This window comes from Mustela putorius, unplaced genomic scaffold (assembly GCF_011764305.1).
Source record: "Mustela putorius furo isolate JIRA1106 unplaced genomic scaffold, ASM1176430v1.1 tig00003845_pilon_pilon_pilon, whole genome shotgun sequence".
Classification (NCBI taxonomy): Eukaryota; Metazoa; Chordata; class Mammalia; order Carnivora; family Mustelidae; genus Mustela; species Mustela putorius.
Genome location: NW_025421998.1, coordinates 82,807,501 through 82,823,343, shown reverse-complemented (window position 1 = coordinate 82,823,343; position 15,843 = coordinate 82,807,501). Strand labels below are relative to the sequence as shown.

The 15,843-nt window shown below is 41.0% G+C and overlaps 1 protein-coding gene across 1 annotated transcript in view; it reads right to left on the bottom strand.

The window, feature by feature from the left end:
• Window positions 1-15,843, bottom strand: part of SND1 (staphylococcal nuclease and tudor domain containing 1) — a 411,934-nt gene that overhangs the window by 360,489 nt on the left and 35,602 nt on the right. Inside the window, exons 3-9 of the mRNA XM_004741837.3 lie at window positions 14,607-14,727; window positions 10,887-10,965; window positions 8,387-8,547; window positions 7,549-7,640; window positions 6,775-6,933; window positions 5,095-5,201; window positions 2,001-2,091 (exon numbers count right to left, since the gene is read on the bottom strand). Coding sequence (XP_004741894.1) covers window positions 2,001-2,091; window positions 5,095-5,201; window positions 6,775-6,933; window positions 7,549-7,640; window positions 8,387-8,547; window positions 10,887-10,965; window positions 14,607-14,727 — 810 coding nt within the window. The remainder of the gene's footprint in view (window positions 1-2,000; window positions 2,092-5,094; window positions 5,202-6,774; window positions 6,934-7,548; window positions 7,641-8,386; window positions 8,548-10,886; window positions 10,966-14,606; window positions 14,728-15,843) is intronic.

Sequence of the window (15,843 nt, the reverse complement as noted above, 5' to 3'; positions counted from 1 at the left end):
TAGAGACAACATGTAAACAAACAAAAAACCGTGGCCATGATCTAATTTATTCATGACACTGATATTTAAATGTCATATCATTTTCATGTAAAACCCATCTTTTTTCTATATAAAACCCATCCATACTTCACAGGCCATACAAAACAAGTAGTGGGCCAGACTTGGGCCATGGGCCACAGTCTGCCAACCTTGGGACAGACAGTATAATAAACTTTTTTTTTTAAAAAACACTGTGTGACAGTAGTTTCATCTAGTTTGAGAGTTTTTTCTTCTCCTTTTTATGTTTTTCTCCTATTTAAAAGAATAATAGTGATGCTGAAGGATATCTAAAACTCAGGAAGTTTTAAAACCACTTATCTACCTACAAATACATCTCTCTCTCTCTGCTCTCTAAGCAGGCCTACATCCAAATGACCTAAATTTATATTAAAGATACTACAGGAAAAAGGCTATTCCCCATAATCCTTAGATGGTTTTTAGAGGCAATTTCCTCTATTCCACCATTTTAACAAACAGAACTTCATCATCATGAAAAAGAGCCTCACTCTGTTTTAAAACACAACACACATATCCTGGAACCCTAGATTTAAAGAGGAAATGTGCCAGTTCTTTTCTAGTTATCAATGAAGTCATATTTAAGAAAAATACAAACTATAGACTCAAGCATCTAATCTTTAGAATTTCTTCCTTCAGCAATGCATTAGAGTTCCCCCAATGACCAAAGGCTCAAAATCCTCCAAAATCTTCTGGGTTTCTCTATAAACTCAGTTTTAACTGGAAGGGGCCAAGAGGGACAATACAAAATAAAGGACCCCCCAGGCCTCATCTACATCACTAGTATCACAGCCTCTCAAAGTGATGGTGAAAACTGGAAGGCCTGACTCCTTTGTTTAGTGAATGATTATCCTTTCACTGTGTGGCTATAGTCTTAAAACAGAAGAGATACAGGAAACACGAGCAGAAGCAAGTAAGTTCCAGTTAGGCAGAACAACTGTGCCCAAGTTTCCAAACTAGTATGGTCCTCACACAGAAAGGAAGCAAGGTTTCATTCTGGTCTGTACCAAGACTTGGAAGGATGGGGAGAATCCTGCATGGGGGGGAGACTTCTGCAGGGGAGGATAATCTAACCCAGGACTATTCCCATTAATGTCCACTAAAGACCCAATTATGGCTAACTTGACAGCTGCTTGGAGACGGACCACCTACTACAAGAGGGAAAGAAGACACTTGAGTACTCTGTGACTTATTGTCTTGGGCACCATAAAAAAGAAAGTGAAGAAATTCAGACAATTCCTCAGAGACTTAAAATTTTTACCAGTCTAAAAGAAACCGATCCATGATTTTTTCAGGCTGACAGTGCCACCTAGTGGCTTCCCATCTTAAACTCATATGGGCCAGCCACCTCTAAGTGGATAGATATGTTAATTAGCCTCATAAAAAAAAACAAAGCTTCTCTTCCCAAAAGTAAAAACAGACTGGAAAACATCACAGCATTTTGGGAAAGTGAGGAAAACTGGCCTACCACTCAAGATATCAAACCGATCAACTAAGAAGAAATACAGCGCGTTGCTGGACCCAAACAGTCTATTCAAAAGTACTGGTTCCTGTCAAAGGAATCCATCCTGGGACACTTCAGGAGAGCTCTCAGAAAAACACATCACATGAGAAAAAACTCAAAACCATGAGAGGCCACAAACAGAAGAAAGAAGTTTGAGTTCACATATACTCTGACAGGAAAATCGAAGAAAAAGCCATTTTATCAGGCAGACAGAAGTCTTACGAACTCTAAATGAAGTTACGCAAATGTATGACAAGAAAGCTCTTACAGTTTCCAAGTCCCCTGTGATAAACACACACGCGCATGCAATCACTGCACACGCATGCAAACCCCAGTGGCTTAAAACAGAAACATGTCGGCTCTGGGTTGACTGTTCAGATCTTTGTATTAGCACTAGCTGACAATGTCCACCAGGCATCTTAAGATGCCAAGAATGACTCACCTTGGCAACAAACTGCTTGTCCTTTTGGTCCAAATTAGCAGTGGGAGCCACATAGTCTCTCCATATTCTCAGCCTGCGTTCCTTGGCAAACCTGGCAACGAAAACAAGGATGCAAAACATTCAGACAGAATAGGTCAGCAAATGGAATCCGCCATCACCATTGGGGCAAACAGTACAGAATCCTACTCTATCTCAGAAACAAGACACCCAAGAGAAAGGCCACCTGTGAAGCCAGAATGAAGTGTGAAAGACAGGAAAGAGTGCACAGGAACTGAACTGTCCAACAAAGATATAGACCATACACCCTTGGCTGGCAGACCGGGGTCTAGGTGTGCACTTTCTCAAGCCCAGACAGTACAAGTCCATCTTGAATAGCTCGTTAGCTTATCCAATCTCTCCTGAGGGACTACTAAATGCCAGGTGCTGGAATGACAGACGCAGAGCAATGGCTCTCTAAAGTGGGAGGAACACCCACATCTAAACAAACAAATACATTTTTAAAAAAACACAGGCCTGCTCAATTTCCATTTGAATACCAAAAAAAAAAAAAAAAAAGATTATCAGCTAACCAAATCTTATGTGGAAAAACAAGAACACAATGGTCTCTGTAGTGCATCTAAAGAAGAAGAAAAGGGACAAAAATCCAGTAGAAGTTCATTGACAAAAGTGAAAAAAAGGTGTTGGCAGACACCGGTTTTACAGCACCAAAGCCATTAGGAATTTTTTCAGTTAGGGTAAGAGAGCGAAATGGAATATGTGCAAAGATTTTAAAAAACCAGTGAACAGCTGTATTTTCGTATTTTTTATTTATAAAAGTCTTTACAGATAAATGGACCCACGTGCAAGGGAAAGGAACTCTTACTTGTGAAAACAGTGTTGCAAACTTTATTTATTTGCAACCTTTTTTTTAAAAAGCAGCACTAAAATGAGAAAGAGACAAAGTAGCATGTAGTAGTTGTAAAATACATAAAATACTTTGACACGGATTGCAAGCAAGTCAAATACTGCATGCAAAAGAGCAGGCAAGGAATCACAGATTATTGAAATACGATTTGCATTCCTTGGTCTAAACCTGTGTTTTAATGATGAGCTAAAAATCCATATAATCTAAAGATGTTATAAAACATGTAGATACTACTGCCATTGTACTCACTTTCTTCAAAGAGAGGCAGGAGCTTAAAGAATGCAGAAAGAATGATGAACCAAAATTATATTTAGAATAATGGACTTACAGAATTTTCTGAACAAAAACAAAAAAATTTTGGAGCATCACTGAATAATCTGAGGTATTTGGAACCACTGTATATGGTTAAGAGTATTCTATCTTTTGAATTTAATTGTGGAACATAAAAACTAGAAAATGTTATATAATTTTTTAAATCAGATATGCCATATCTAATGGTCCAGATTAGAATCTGCTTTTGTAAAAAGTTGCAAGTCTTTCTGCTTATGAGTACAGAAAGATATGAAAGACTCAAAGGAAGAAAACTGTACTCATCCAGTTCATGTTCTTGTACATCTCTTAGCTGTCTGCCTCAAAGGCCAAAAATGTAAAGCTGTCAAGACCATTATATCTTGGGCGCCTGGATGGCTCAGTGGGTTAAGCCGCTGCCTTCAGCTCAGGTCATGATCTCAGGGTCCTGGGATCAAGTCCCACATCAGGCTCTCTGCTCAGTAGGGAGCCTGCTTCCTCCTCTCTCTCTCTGCCTCTCTGCCTACTTGTGATCTCTCTCTCTGTCAAATAAATAAATAAAATCTTTAAAAAAAAAAAATTTAGGGGCGCCTGGGTGGCTCAGTGGGTTAAGCCACTGCCTTCGGCTCAGGTCATGATCTCAGGGTCCTGGGATGGAGTCCCGCATCGGGCTCTCTGCTCAGCAGGGAGCCTGCTTCCTCCTCTCTCTCTCTGCCTGCCTCTCTGCCTACTTGTGATCTCTCTCTGTCAAATAAATAAATAAAATCTTTAAAAAAAAAAAAAATTTAAAAAAAAAAAAAAAAGACCATTACAACTTAATGGTTCTGAAGTAAGTCATACAACACACCTTGGGAGTGGACCATTGCCATCAGTAGTTGGTAGGTCTTCTGCTTAAATGTATCCTGGGAGATGGTGGTTGGGGCTTTCCCCAAGCATAATCTCCATCCATCTACTCTTGGTACCTGCTTCATTTTCTTCCCTTTACCCCATTAAGTGAACAAAGTTCACCTACACCTAGATATTCCTGACCTTGACACTCAAAATAGCCATTCAATCTTCGGAATAGCCAACTACTGTTTTTCTAGAAATAAGTTATTTTCTACATAAGTCTTTAATCACAAAACACCTAGCTAAAAATGTGACAAGAGCACCTCAGAGTTACATTAACATTTTTATTAACATAATGTATTATTTGCCCCAGAGGTACAAGTCTGTGAGTAATCAGGCTTACACACTTCACAGCACTCACCAGAGCACATCCCCTCCCCTGTGTCCATAGCCCAGCCACCCTATCCATCCCCTCCCACCCCCCAGCAACCCTCTGTTTGTTTCCTGGGATTAAGAGTCTCTTACAGCTTATCTCCCTCCCCAGTCCCATCTTGTTTCATGTTTTCCCTCCCTACCTTAACATTTTTAACTAAAACATGTTTCAATAAATGAGGGCATGAGGACTCACAGTAACACTGACTGGTCCTGTTTTAGGACCCAAAGGCTCTATCTTTCCATCATACCCCTGGCTCCAACCTGCTTGTTTGGTAATCGTTGATAAGTGATTACATTATCCTCAAATGAGGATATGAAAGTTTATTTCATTCCAAATGCCTAAAACCCAGAATTTCAGTGAGGGGCTTGGGGGGGGCGGGTAGTGACCAAAACAGTAAAGCAGCAAATCAGGTTTGCTGAATGAAAATCTAGCCCTTACTGCAGAGCAATGAATCAGACAATCCAAAGACTTAGAACTAAGCAACTCAATGAGATCTTAGCCTCTTTTGGAATTTCCTTAATCTTTTTCTGAAATATAACAAATACTGACATAGATAGGTGAGAGAAGATCACTAGATTTCTTTCCCTAAAGATCCTCAACAAGATCCTTGGCTGGAAGCCTTCCCTGACAGACCTTACCTCTCAGCTGCCCTCAGCTTTTCTGCGCCCCGAGTATAAACTGCAATCGACCAATCCACACAGCGAGCAAAACCTTCCTTCAGGAGGAGCTCTGTGATGTTGCCATTCTGAAAAACAAGGCACATGAAAAGGCAGGCACAAGAGAATCCATTTCTCTAGACTGCTGACGCAATCAACAGCCACAATCCATACTATAGTTCATATATCTAAAAAAGAAAAAAGAAAAAAGAAAGGAAAGGAATAAAGCATTTCTCTCATTAAGAAACCAGCTCTGAGGTGGGAGACATCACTCTGAGGCAACCCCTAACAGCCTTGGCTTCCCATCCCCACAACACCCAGCACAGTAACTCACTTAACAGGAGTAGGATAAATGTTAGTGGCATTGAATGGAATTGACATTTCAATAGCTCTTCTTGTGGGCAGAGGAGGATGTTAATCTTTAGTAGAGATTACACCTTATTATTTCCTTCCCTAAGATCAGCACTCACTCCCCTTCTCATAAGGAGAACGCTGAAGGAGAAAGCTGAAGGCTGAGTAAGGAATAACTTCAGCTACATTTTCCCAGTGAATTACAATTTCCATTCTACTGTGACATCTGGTAGGGCACAGCAGACAGCTAGCCCTCCAGACAAAACATGACCTTGGCACATTCCAAACCAAGCCTCCCAGCCTTCCACAACAGCCAGCATGAAAGTATTCTCTAGCCAAAGAATAAGTAACAGTAGCTTATTCTGTACTGGACATAGGTTATAAGAATGAAAATTCACTTGTACTTGGGTAGTACAAAACAACATCACTTCCTTTCCAAGAGGAACCCACCCACCAAAGTCTATGTATGGGAAGAACTGAGAGTCAAAACTAGATGAACATAAAGAGCCTATTTCCTGCTCAAAAGCAGAGTTAGAATGTAAATAGCTAAGGCCTGAAGTACACAAACTAATCTTTCCATAAAAAAGTTTCCTCATCATAGTTCTAACAACACTTTATTTTTTTAAACATTTATTTGAATTATGTTAATTAACTGAATAAAAATGTAAAAAAAGTATTTTAAAATACATAAATATTTGATAGAATTCAAAAAATAAATATGTAAAGATTTCTTTGAGAGAGAGAGAGAGAGCAAGCAAGGGGCAAAGAGCAAAGGGCAGAGAGAGAGAGGAGAGAATCTCAAGCCAACTTCCTGCTGAGCAGGGAGCCCAACAAGGGGCTTGATCTCAGGACCCATGATCTGAACCAAAACCAAGAGTCAGACACCTACCTGACTGAGCCACCCAGGTGTCCCTAGTGCCACCAATACTTTAAAGAGCTACCTCCAGACCTACATACAAAGCTCAGCAATCTTGTACTACACACCTCAGTGCAACTGCTCATCTATGGGGCAGCCCCTCAACTTGCCTATTCCCAACCTCAAGGACCAACACTTGAGGAAACAGGAGTTCTCCTCCCCTTACAAACTCAAAAGCTGAGGTTCCTTTTATAAAGTGAGGAAGTCTGACAAATCTGTCTAATTCTATCAGTTAACTGAAGTCCCCCTAGAAAATGCCTCAAAAATCAGATGATAATCCTGCCAAGAGATTTACGTGGTTCTTAAATACAGAGAGAAAAGAAGTAAACCACAGCTCATCAAACACCAAATGCACCCCCAACCCCACCCAGCCCAGGCTGTATGGGCACACTCACTGGATGAAGGATGGTACCCAGAATGTTCTGGTTGTGGCAGCTCTCCAGAACGATCTGAACATCTCTCTGAAGCAGTCTAGACTCGGTGAAAAATTTGGCTTCTGCAGCAAAGGGTTCTGGTGTTTCACTGCCATCTGCTTCCCGTCGAAAAGTTGGGCACTAAAGCAAAAGTAAGGAAGGTAGGTAATGATCCTCAAGGTGTGTGCCAGGGATTCCAAAACCACACCAAGCCACAAATACCACAAAGTTAAGTTGCGGAGGTCTCAAATCAGGCCTTCTAACCCCTTTTTAAAACATACTGGTAAAAGGGAATCGAAATAGCATCTTGTCAGACTTCTTGGGAAAGTAAATAAAATGCATGTCACTATCATGGGGCAATTATAAATTATATTTGAAAATTACCCCTTGCCAAAAAAAGAGTCACCACTGTCTAGTTTTAAATCCCTAATTTTTTTTAAAAATCAAAATGGATATTTTACATTGAGACAGTCATTCTCAGGGGAGATGGGAAGCTCTGAAATTCACTTTCTCAATCTCAACCACCTCTTCACACAGCCCAAAACGCGAAGTACTTAAAAAAAAAATGTTTTTAAATCTTATTTGAACTAACAGAGGATAGTCCCACTGCAATGTCTACAGTAGAAAATACTCTAGTCAGGTGTTAACACTGGGAAGAATCAGTAAATCCAGAGTCCCAGAGGAGAAGAAGCTACCTGTCAGTGAACACTTCCACAAACCCTAAATTCACTCCCACAGCCCAGTGTGTGGTCTGACCTTGATCCCTGACAGCATGACCGTAACCAGGTAGTAATCTGGGAGGAGCAGGGCCCTGACCACACTCCCGTCTCGCACGTGCTCGATGATAGCTGTGTGACAGAACAAACAGCATAAGTCACTAGCCAAAGTTGTGCCAGGGATAAACAATGCCCATTCAAACTGCATTTAACACAGTTCATCTCCCCCAAAACCCTCAGAAAGCCTCCCTCTGAGAAGTGACAAAACACTGGAAGATCATGAGTATCCATAAAACAGACTCTTCTACAAAGTATTCCTGGGAATACAGATTAGACCAGACCAACTTCTAGGTGTTCTCCACTTTCTGGGATCTCACAGCTCATACCTAATCTTCGTTATCCATAAGTTCGCTGGCTCACCACTTAAGTACCAAGTGCAAAGCAAGAAACAAGTAATAATTCAGACTTGGTAATCATTTTATTTTACTCTGTCTGTAGTTAATAAGTCTCAAAAGTGGGCCAGGAACTAGAGTGTGAATGAGTGTGTGCACGCACACGTGTGTGTGTGTGTTTACATGTATACAGAATATAATTTCAGGGAAGTTACTTAAGTGGTAGCTTTTAGAAAACAGGAAGATATCCAATGTGGAAAATTACCAGCAATCTACTCCCCTGCACCAGCAAAGGATTAACCTCTGTCAGAACACATCTGTTGTAACCTATATAACTGGATTCAAGTTACCTTCCAAAATACCACAGTGCTGTTACACTCTTAGCAATTTCCTCTGGCTACTGAGTAAAATAGCTTTTATAAACTTCAAGAAACTTGAAAACAAACAGAAATCACTCTGTATTATGTCTTTCCCCACCAGCCTCACCATTGACAGGTTTCTGATGGCGTGAGTCCACAAAGTGCCTTGGGTTCTCGATGGTATACTTGAGGTCCCGGATAGTATGTGAGCCGTTCCCCTCACTCCACATGCCTTTCTTAGCTGCCTTTGCTTGTTCCTCACACTCTGAGAGCCGGTTCTGCTCAGGACTGGGACATGAAAAGGAAACACATGTGAAGAGTTCAACGAGGTGTGGGGGATGTGGGGATCAGGTTCTTCTTTGAACTCTGGGTTTCTTCAGCATCTGCTCCCCTTGAAGAAACCAAAGCATTTGTTTCACATCTATGGCTGTAGGCCTAACCCTATAACTAGAAAAATCACCATGAGTGTAATTTCTGGATTCCAGACTTGTTCCCTCAAACAACAGATTCACTTCTAAGAGCATTTAATGAGAAGATGCAAGAACACACATCTCAGGACTGCTACCATCAGTGATTCCAACAGAAGAAGTTGGTGGCTCAGAAGGAAGCCTCTCCGGGGGTTACAGCCTCATTTAACCACCCCAGACTCAGGAACTGGATCCAGGAAGAGCTCGGCAGGACACAACAGAAGGAAAGTGACTAAGAACCACCCTTACTCCCTTCTGTCTACAGAACAGAGCTGGGGAATACAGAGCAAATACTGTTATTACAGATGTCACCCCAAAACTACTTACACATTCAGTAAAGACCAGCAAGCCAAAAGCAGTCTGAAAAGCTTCCTTTTGAAAATGGAAGACTCCTCCTCCACAATGCAGGAAATCAAATATATACGAGAACAGTGAAAACCAGAAGATAGACCAAAAAAAAAAAAAAAAAAAAAACCGAAATGGCTCTCCCCCACCCCCAGCCACCAACCTCACACACACATCCCTGAGCTAAAGGGAACAGCGAACTCCGAAGCCTTTCCACAATCTCAAAACATGGTTCCATCAAAGGCTATATGCATAAACTAAATCTCCCACCTTAAGCAGTAGGGGTATCAGAAGAGAGATCCCTGACCTGTAATTTCTCAAGCCTGAAGTCTTCAGTACTATTCTTTCCCCCTCTGCCCCAAAAAAGACAGTCACATCTTTGGGGACCCAAGACTGCAACCAGAATGCAATAAAAAGTATGGCTTAAGAGATAGAAGCAAACATAGAAACTGAAAAAAGGAGAAGTCAAGACAGCTTTCAAGAAAAAAGATCAGGACTCCAAGGGAGATTTCTTTGTTGAGATGGTACAACAGAGTTATGGGCTTTTTAAAAATTTCATTCTGGTTGCCAACTGGATTCCCAAAAAATACTGCAATCATAATCATGCCAACAGTTCTCCTTAAGATACAACTTTAGCCTCCAAAAACACCACCTAAGACAAAGGTCTTTATTTAATTAAATTCCCACATGCTCACTCCCCAATTATAGGCTCCAACAAATGTTTCTTTGCAGTTTGAAAGGACCCACAGAAGTTTATAGCGAATGAGTTGGCCTCAAGTCTATGAAGGCAGGAAGAATGTAAAAAGTACATTCTTGTCTTTGTTCATCGCCATCACTGGTACAGTTCATGCAAATATTTACCTAAAGCCGTTTGTACACCAACAACAGTCATATAATATAGCAAGGACTTAATGATTTAAACAGCATCTTTAGCCTCCAATTACTGATGTAACATATCACTTTTCAGAAACTAAAGTGTTAATTAAAGCCAGCTGCAATCCATCCTACTGTGAGCCAACACTGGTGAACTTGAACATGATACATGTGCTATAAAGCTTACATAACTAACACTCATTCCCATTATCTTCACACTGCCATTAGCTGAACAAATACATTTTTACCTACTACTGATGCATCTACAGATCTGTAGACCAAAACGGGCTTAAAAGGCTTTGGAGAGACAGAAAATTTTCCCTGACTTTAAAGCAGAACCATTGAGCCCTTGTCGGTTTCCCTAGATCCTAAGCAACAGATTTTGCTTTGAATTCTATCTATTCACTCCACTTCACTTTTCACTGCACTTATTTCTTGCACATGATATATTATATACCTATTTGTTTATTGGTTTCCTATCTGTCTCCCCATTAAAATGTTAGCAGAAACTGTTTGTTCACTGCTGTATTCTCAGTGCCCAGAACACAGCCCAGCACACAGTAAGTGTTCAATAAATCTTTTGGGACGGATGGATAAATAGTCTGGAACTGAGTGTCTATCATGTAATTCATAGCCTGTTGGCTCTTATGAATATAGTGAATGGAAGTGCTTTGTCTCTAACTCCCTTATTTAAAGGAGTTACACGTGTCAAATGCCACTAGTGAATCCTGAGTGAACTCCTGGCTCAGAAAAATCCACGCTGGGGCAAGAAATGTCCTAAAAGCCAGGAGAGCACTAGCAGTTACCCACTGTATGCCAGGGACAGGAAAGAAAATGCAGCAAAGTCACAGTAGAGCTGACTACACAACCTCTTTTAAGTGACCCCAGCTCTCACAGTGGAGAAGGAACTTTATGGGGATAGGAAGAGTAATAAATACTTACTTATTAGCTCTCATGCCTTCTCTCCGGGTAGCCAAGCCCTCTGCAACCAGAGACTCTGCAATGTTTTCCCCATTGGTATCTGAGGAGGAAAAAGGGAATTAAACACAAGATGCCAATCTGTCTCCAACAGTAGCAGAGCTCAAATGGAACCGCTTTTCACCCTAAGCTCCTCAAGGAGAATGATGTTGCCAGAGAACTGGACAAGGCAGCAATACAGTGTTGGGTTTTTCAGAAAACTTCTTCTCCCAAAGTGTCTAGTCTTGAGGACCAAAAATCTATAAATCTTCTTCAGGACTTTGTTTCTAATTTTTTTGTGTATCTCCCAGGCCAAAGGCAATCTCAGGAACTACAGAGACTGAAAGAAAAGCAAGACACACACAGCAGCCCTAGAGAGTATAAAGAACTCTGACCTAAGCAGCAGGGGCCTGGAGCGGAACACAAATTCTGCCACTTAATAGCTTAGACAAGGCCCCTCAGTATCATCATTTATTTATCTATAAAATGGGAAGTGTACCCGCCACGTGGGTTCTTGTGAAAATTAAGCCACAATGTCTGTAAATCTAACACAGTGCCCAGCATACAACAGGAATTAAAAACAAAAAATTAGTCCACACACCTGCTGTGCAATCAGATGGATTCATTTAGGATTGTTTATCATGTTTTACACAGAAAGTCTTAATTCCTCTCAGGATGACCTGCTCCAAGAGGACACCAAGACAATCTATACCGTTTGTTAAAAGACTTTCTCCTGCTCTGAGAGACACAGGGGCAGAGGTGGTGTCTAGATTTCTAATCTATCATATAACAGCAGGCAAGAAAAATGAAGGTAAACTTAAAACCCAATCTGATTAGGTTCTACCTGGGCACTTGAAACATTAATTGCATTTCCATGCTACTGAAAAAGCTTTCAGGTTCTGTAAGCTCTTAAATCTCTGCTTGTCAGACAAAGTGATAAAGGAAGACATCTGTGAAGGAACTGCTGCATAAAAATCTTTAATATGGCAGAGAACAAGGTCCCAGATAAACTGAAACACAGGAGTCTAGCTAATAGGTACCGTCAGCAAAGAATAAAATTCTGTAAGATTTATATTTAATACACTATATATTGACTTCGCTAAGCAGTAGCAATATACACACCAACCCCAAATCCAGCCTAAATACCTTGCCATTAGCAGTGCCCAGATTGCTAGAGGAGCAAATTACAAGCCTCTTTTCCTACCAAGGGAAGTCAAGATGAATGATATTTATACAACGAATTCTCGGGTTCTGAGGCTGAGCATGGATCACCAGAACCTTTCCACTGAGGTTACCGTTGAGGCCAGACATAGACACACACAGCTATCTGACATTAGCAAATATTACACTGCTTGTTTCAAAGCAACAGGAATCCCAAAGAGTAGAAAGTCAAAGGGAAGGATTTAACAATAAAATGAAAACTTGAGCAATAAGGTGCCAAGATGTCAGGGAGTAGAAAGAATGAAGCCCTGGTACAAACAAGGTGTGTGGTCACAAAACCAGTCAATCAACTGCATGCCAAATAGCTTTCAGTTTCTTGACACAGGGTGCTCTGAAATGGCCCTTGGCTGGCCCACTTCTAAAAAGTGAGTTCTGATTGCTCCTTCAAAAGGGAGAGAAATGTATTTCCCTGGACTGAACTCCGGCAACAAGATGTGGTGGATAGAATACTGAAATGGGGAATTTGTAGGCTAAGGATTTTATTCTTGCTTATACTTAGCAAATTATAAAACTGACCAAGTCACAACTGGGATGGTATTCTGAGCAAGTGGGGGACTATATTTTCTCCAAAAGTCAGACTAATTTTTTTAAATAAGTTCGAGGTCAACCAAAAATTCTCAAATTCTACCATTCTTCTCCATCACAAAAAGGGAGTAGCCACGAAACAGGATAAACATATGGATACTAATTATCTAAGCCAGTGTATCCTTTCATTAGAATTGGCATGGAGATTTCCTTAAAAGAGCTGAGTGAAAATATTAAACTTTTAAGTCATTTAAACCTTTAAAACTAAAAGATATAGATGATTCAGTGTAGGCAATTCCAAACATTCTTTCAGTCTGTATTTATAATCACTTCCTAGGCACGAGGTCTTATTCTAAACACTAGCATGTTATCATGCACATATGTCCAGTTTATAATGTGGGTCAATTTTAAAAATGAACTTTCTAAAAACAACAAAGAATTTTAAATGTCAACTTCCCTTAAAATACTTAGACATTTTAGTTGAAGACCGGGTTTACTTAAAAGAACTCTCAGAGGTGGTGTCTTTATAGAGCTATCTGTGCCTGCCATTTTCTGTAGTTTCAGGTAGGTCTGTGGCAGGGTAACAGAAGACTGACCAGCTGTTATGGAACTGCAGTTTTGTAAGTGATAAAATCCCTGAGCAACTGCATTTTGAAGACCATGAGCTTCTATTCTGTCTAACCAGGAGCCATCTAACAATAATGCTTAAGTGGTTTATTTTCCATTACATTATCTGAATGTTGGGCAAAAGGTAAATTTGTTTCTCTTTCTGAAAGATTCTATATATTTCTGTAATTTCCCATTCAATCAAGAAGCAGACAGCCAAAGTTTGGGAGGCTAAAAAGGGCATTTGTCTACCAGGTAAATCAAATGAGACCTTTCCAGGGTCATCCTGGAGTCATCCAACTCATTTTCCTAAGACCTCTAAAGTTAAAATCAGAATCTTAAGAGAATACTGTTAGCTGCTTGCTTACTTCCAGTTAACTGACTACCCAAGTCAAAAAATTATCTAAAGCAGCTAAGTGGGAAGGTTATTTTATCAAAGAGTCACAGAATTTAATCAAAGATTTAAAAAAAAAAAAAAAAGAAAGAAACTGCTCCTGAAATAACTCCCAAAATGGCTGCTTTATGGAGAACACTCTACCAATCCTTTCAATGTCCTATTTCTGTTCAAACTCCATCCCACAATCTTATTCTGTTCCTCCCCCAATCCAAAAAAGATCAGAACACCTCCTACCACATGAGCCACCTGGCCCAGCCGAATAGCAGGCATATGTGCATGTGCACACACATTACTGAGTACATACTCTGTGCCAGGGCCAAGTACTTCACACACACTATCTCTTTCAACTCTCTCAATAGCTTACAAATGAAAAAACTAGGACTTACACAAAGGCTAAGAGTTAAATGAGAGTACATGGTAACAGAAGCCAGAATTCTAACCCACATCTACACAACTCCAAAGCCTGTGCTCTTTCCATTCCATTCCAACCATGTGGCTTGCAAAAACCCATGAGTCCTAAACAACTCTTCCTTTCCTAAAAAGCCTCAGGAGAAGAAAACCCAAAAGACAGATAAAGGAAATAGAAGATGCAATAGGAAATCTATAGGAATTCAATTAGTACTATGACCTAGAAGGACAGAACCGTTGAGTTACACAGGCTGATGGTCTAAATATAAGGAAGGATGCTATGGGTACTACGCACACCTAACCCAGGCCAGCATAGCAGGCACAGGAGTAAACAAGGAGCAGCAATCAGGGACACTGCACCAGGAGCACCTATGTACCCCCCCACCCCCATGAGAGCTCCAGTACTCATAAGACTTCCAATTACACCCACAGCCAACTGTCCTACAACTACCTCCACCAGAACTCACACCCGCCTTCCACCAGATAAAATCTGGTCTTTGGAGCAACTTTGGACTCAGAGAGAAGGCCTTTTCTCCTTGCTAACTCACCTTTTCCAAGGTAGATCATGCCATATTCTCGTCCCTGAGGAGTCTTGTTTTCTATAGTGAAACAGACTTCCTTCCCAATCAGCTTCTTCCGAAGGAACTCTCGGGCAGGAAATGCCCAGGGCTGCAAGACAAAACAAATGTGTCACATGAGAACTGCCTAGTTCCCGACCACAATCAGCATTCAAGCAACTTCATTCCTTCCATATCCTGGCCCTACCTTAAGTCCTGAGGGGAATATAAAAATGAAATGCACATAACATAGATTGCATTTTTATGGGGCTCATAAAAAAGGAGGATCTAGTGGGGCACCTGGGTGGCTCAGTCAGTTAAGTGTCTACCTTTGGTTCAGGTCATGATCCTGGGGTCCTGGGACAGAGCCCCACATCAGGCTCCCAACTCAGTGAGCAGTCTGCTTCTCCCTCTACCCCTCCCCCTGCTCACGCTCATTTGTGCTCTGTCAAATAAATAAAACCTTTAAAAAAAGGGGGGGGGGGAGGATCCAGCAGTTGGTTTCACTAGCACATGCCCTCAAAGCAGGTAACAGAGTTGCCCAGATTCTGGCAGGACTTTCTCCTCCACTACTTTCTATTCAGAACTATAGTTTCCTTCATGAGTAATAATATTTCCAATTTTGCCAATAATTTTTCAGCACTTGCCATAAGCCAGCCATTACTCTAAATGCTTTATATTTATCAAACCACTCTTGAATGAGAAGTCCAGTCTCCAGGAACTCACCTAGTCAAAGGGAAAACATAAGCAACTACCATCTCCATTTGTTTGCCTCTTTCCAGTTTACAAAGTGCTTTCACTGATTATTACACTAGCTGAAACCAGTTCAAGGCATCATCAGAGTAAAGGCAAGGTTCTAGTACTCTTATTTCAGAGTGAGTCTCCTGCTCAAGGAAGAGCCTTGCTTCTATCATTTCCCCCACCTTTTTTAAGAACAGCAGAGCTGAGAAGGGCAAGAACTAGTCTCCCTAAAATGTTTCCTTTTCCTGCTCTATCCTAGGTAGGGCTGCACCAGTGGGACCCAGGCCCCAGAATCTTAGGGAAGACACCAGTAACAGGCCCTGGTAAGGAGTCATCTTGACAATGACATTCTTCCCTCTACCCATCTAAGGCCCTGACATAAGTGGTGAGCCACACATCCACAAAATGCGAAGTCTCCCACCCCACCACTTCTAGGATGGTACAAAGCAAGAGGTCTCCTCTGAAAGAGTCCATCAGTCAGAGGCCA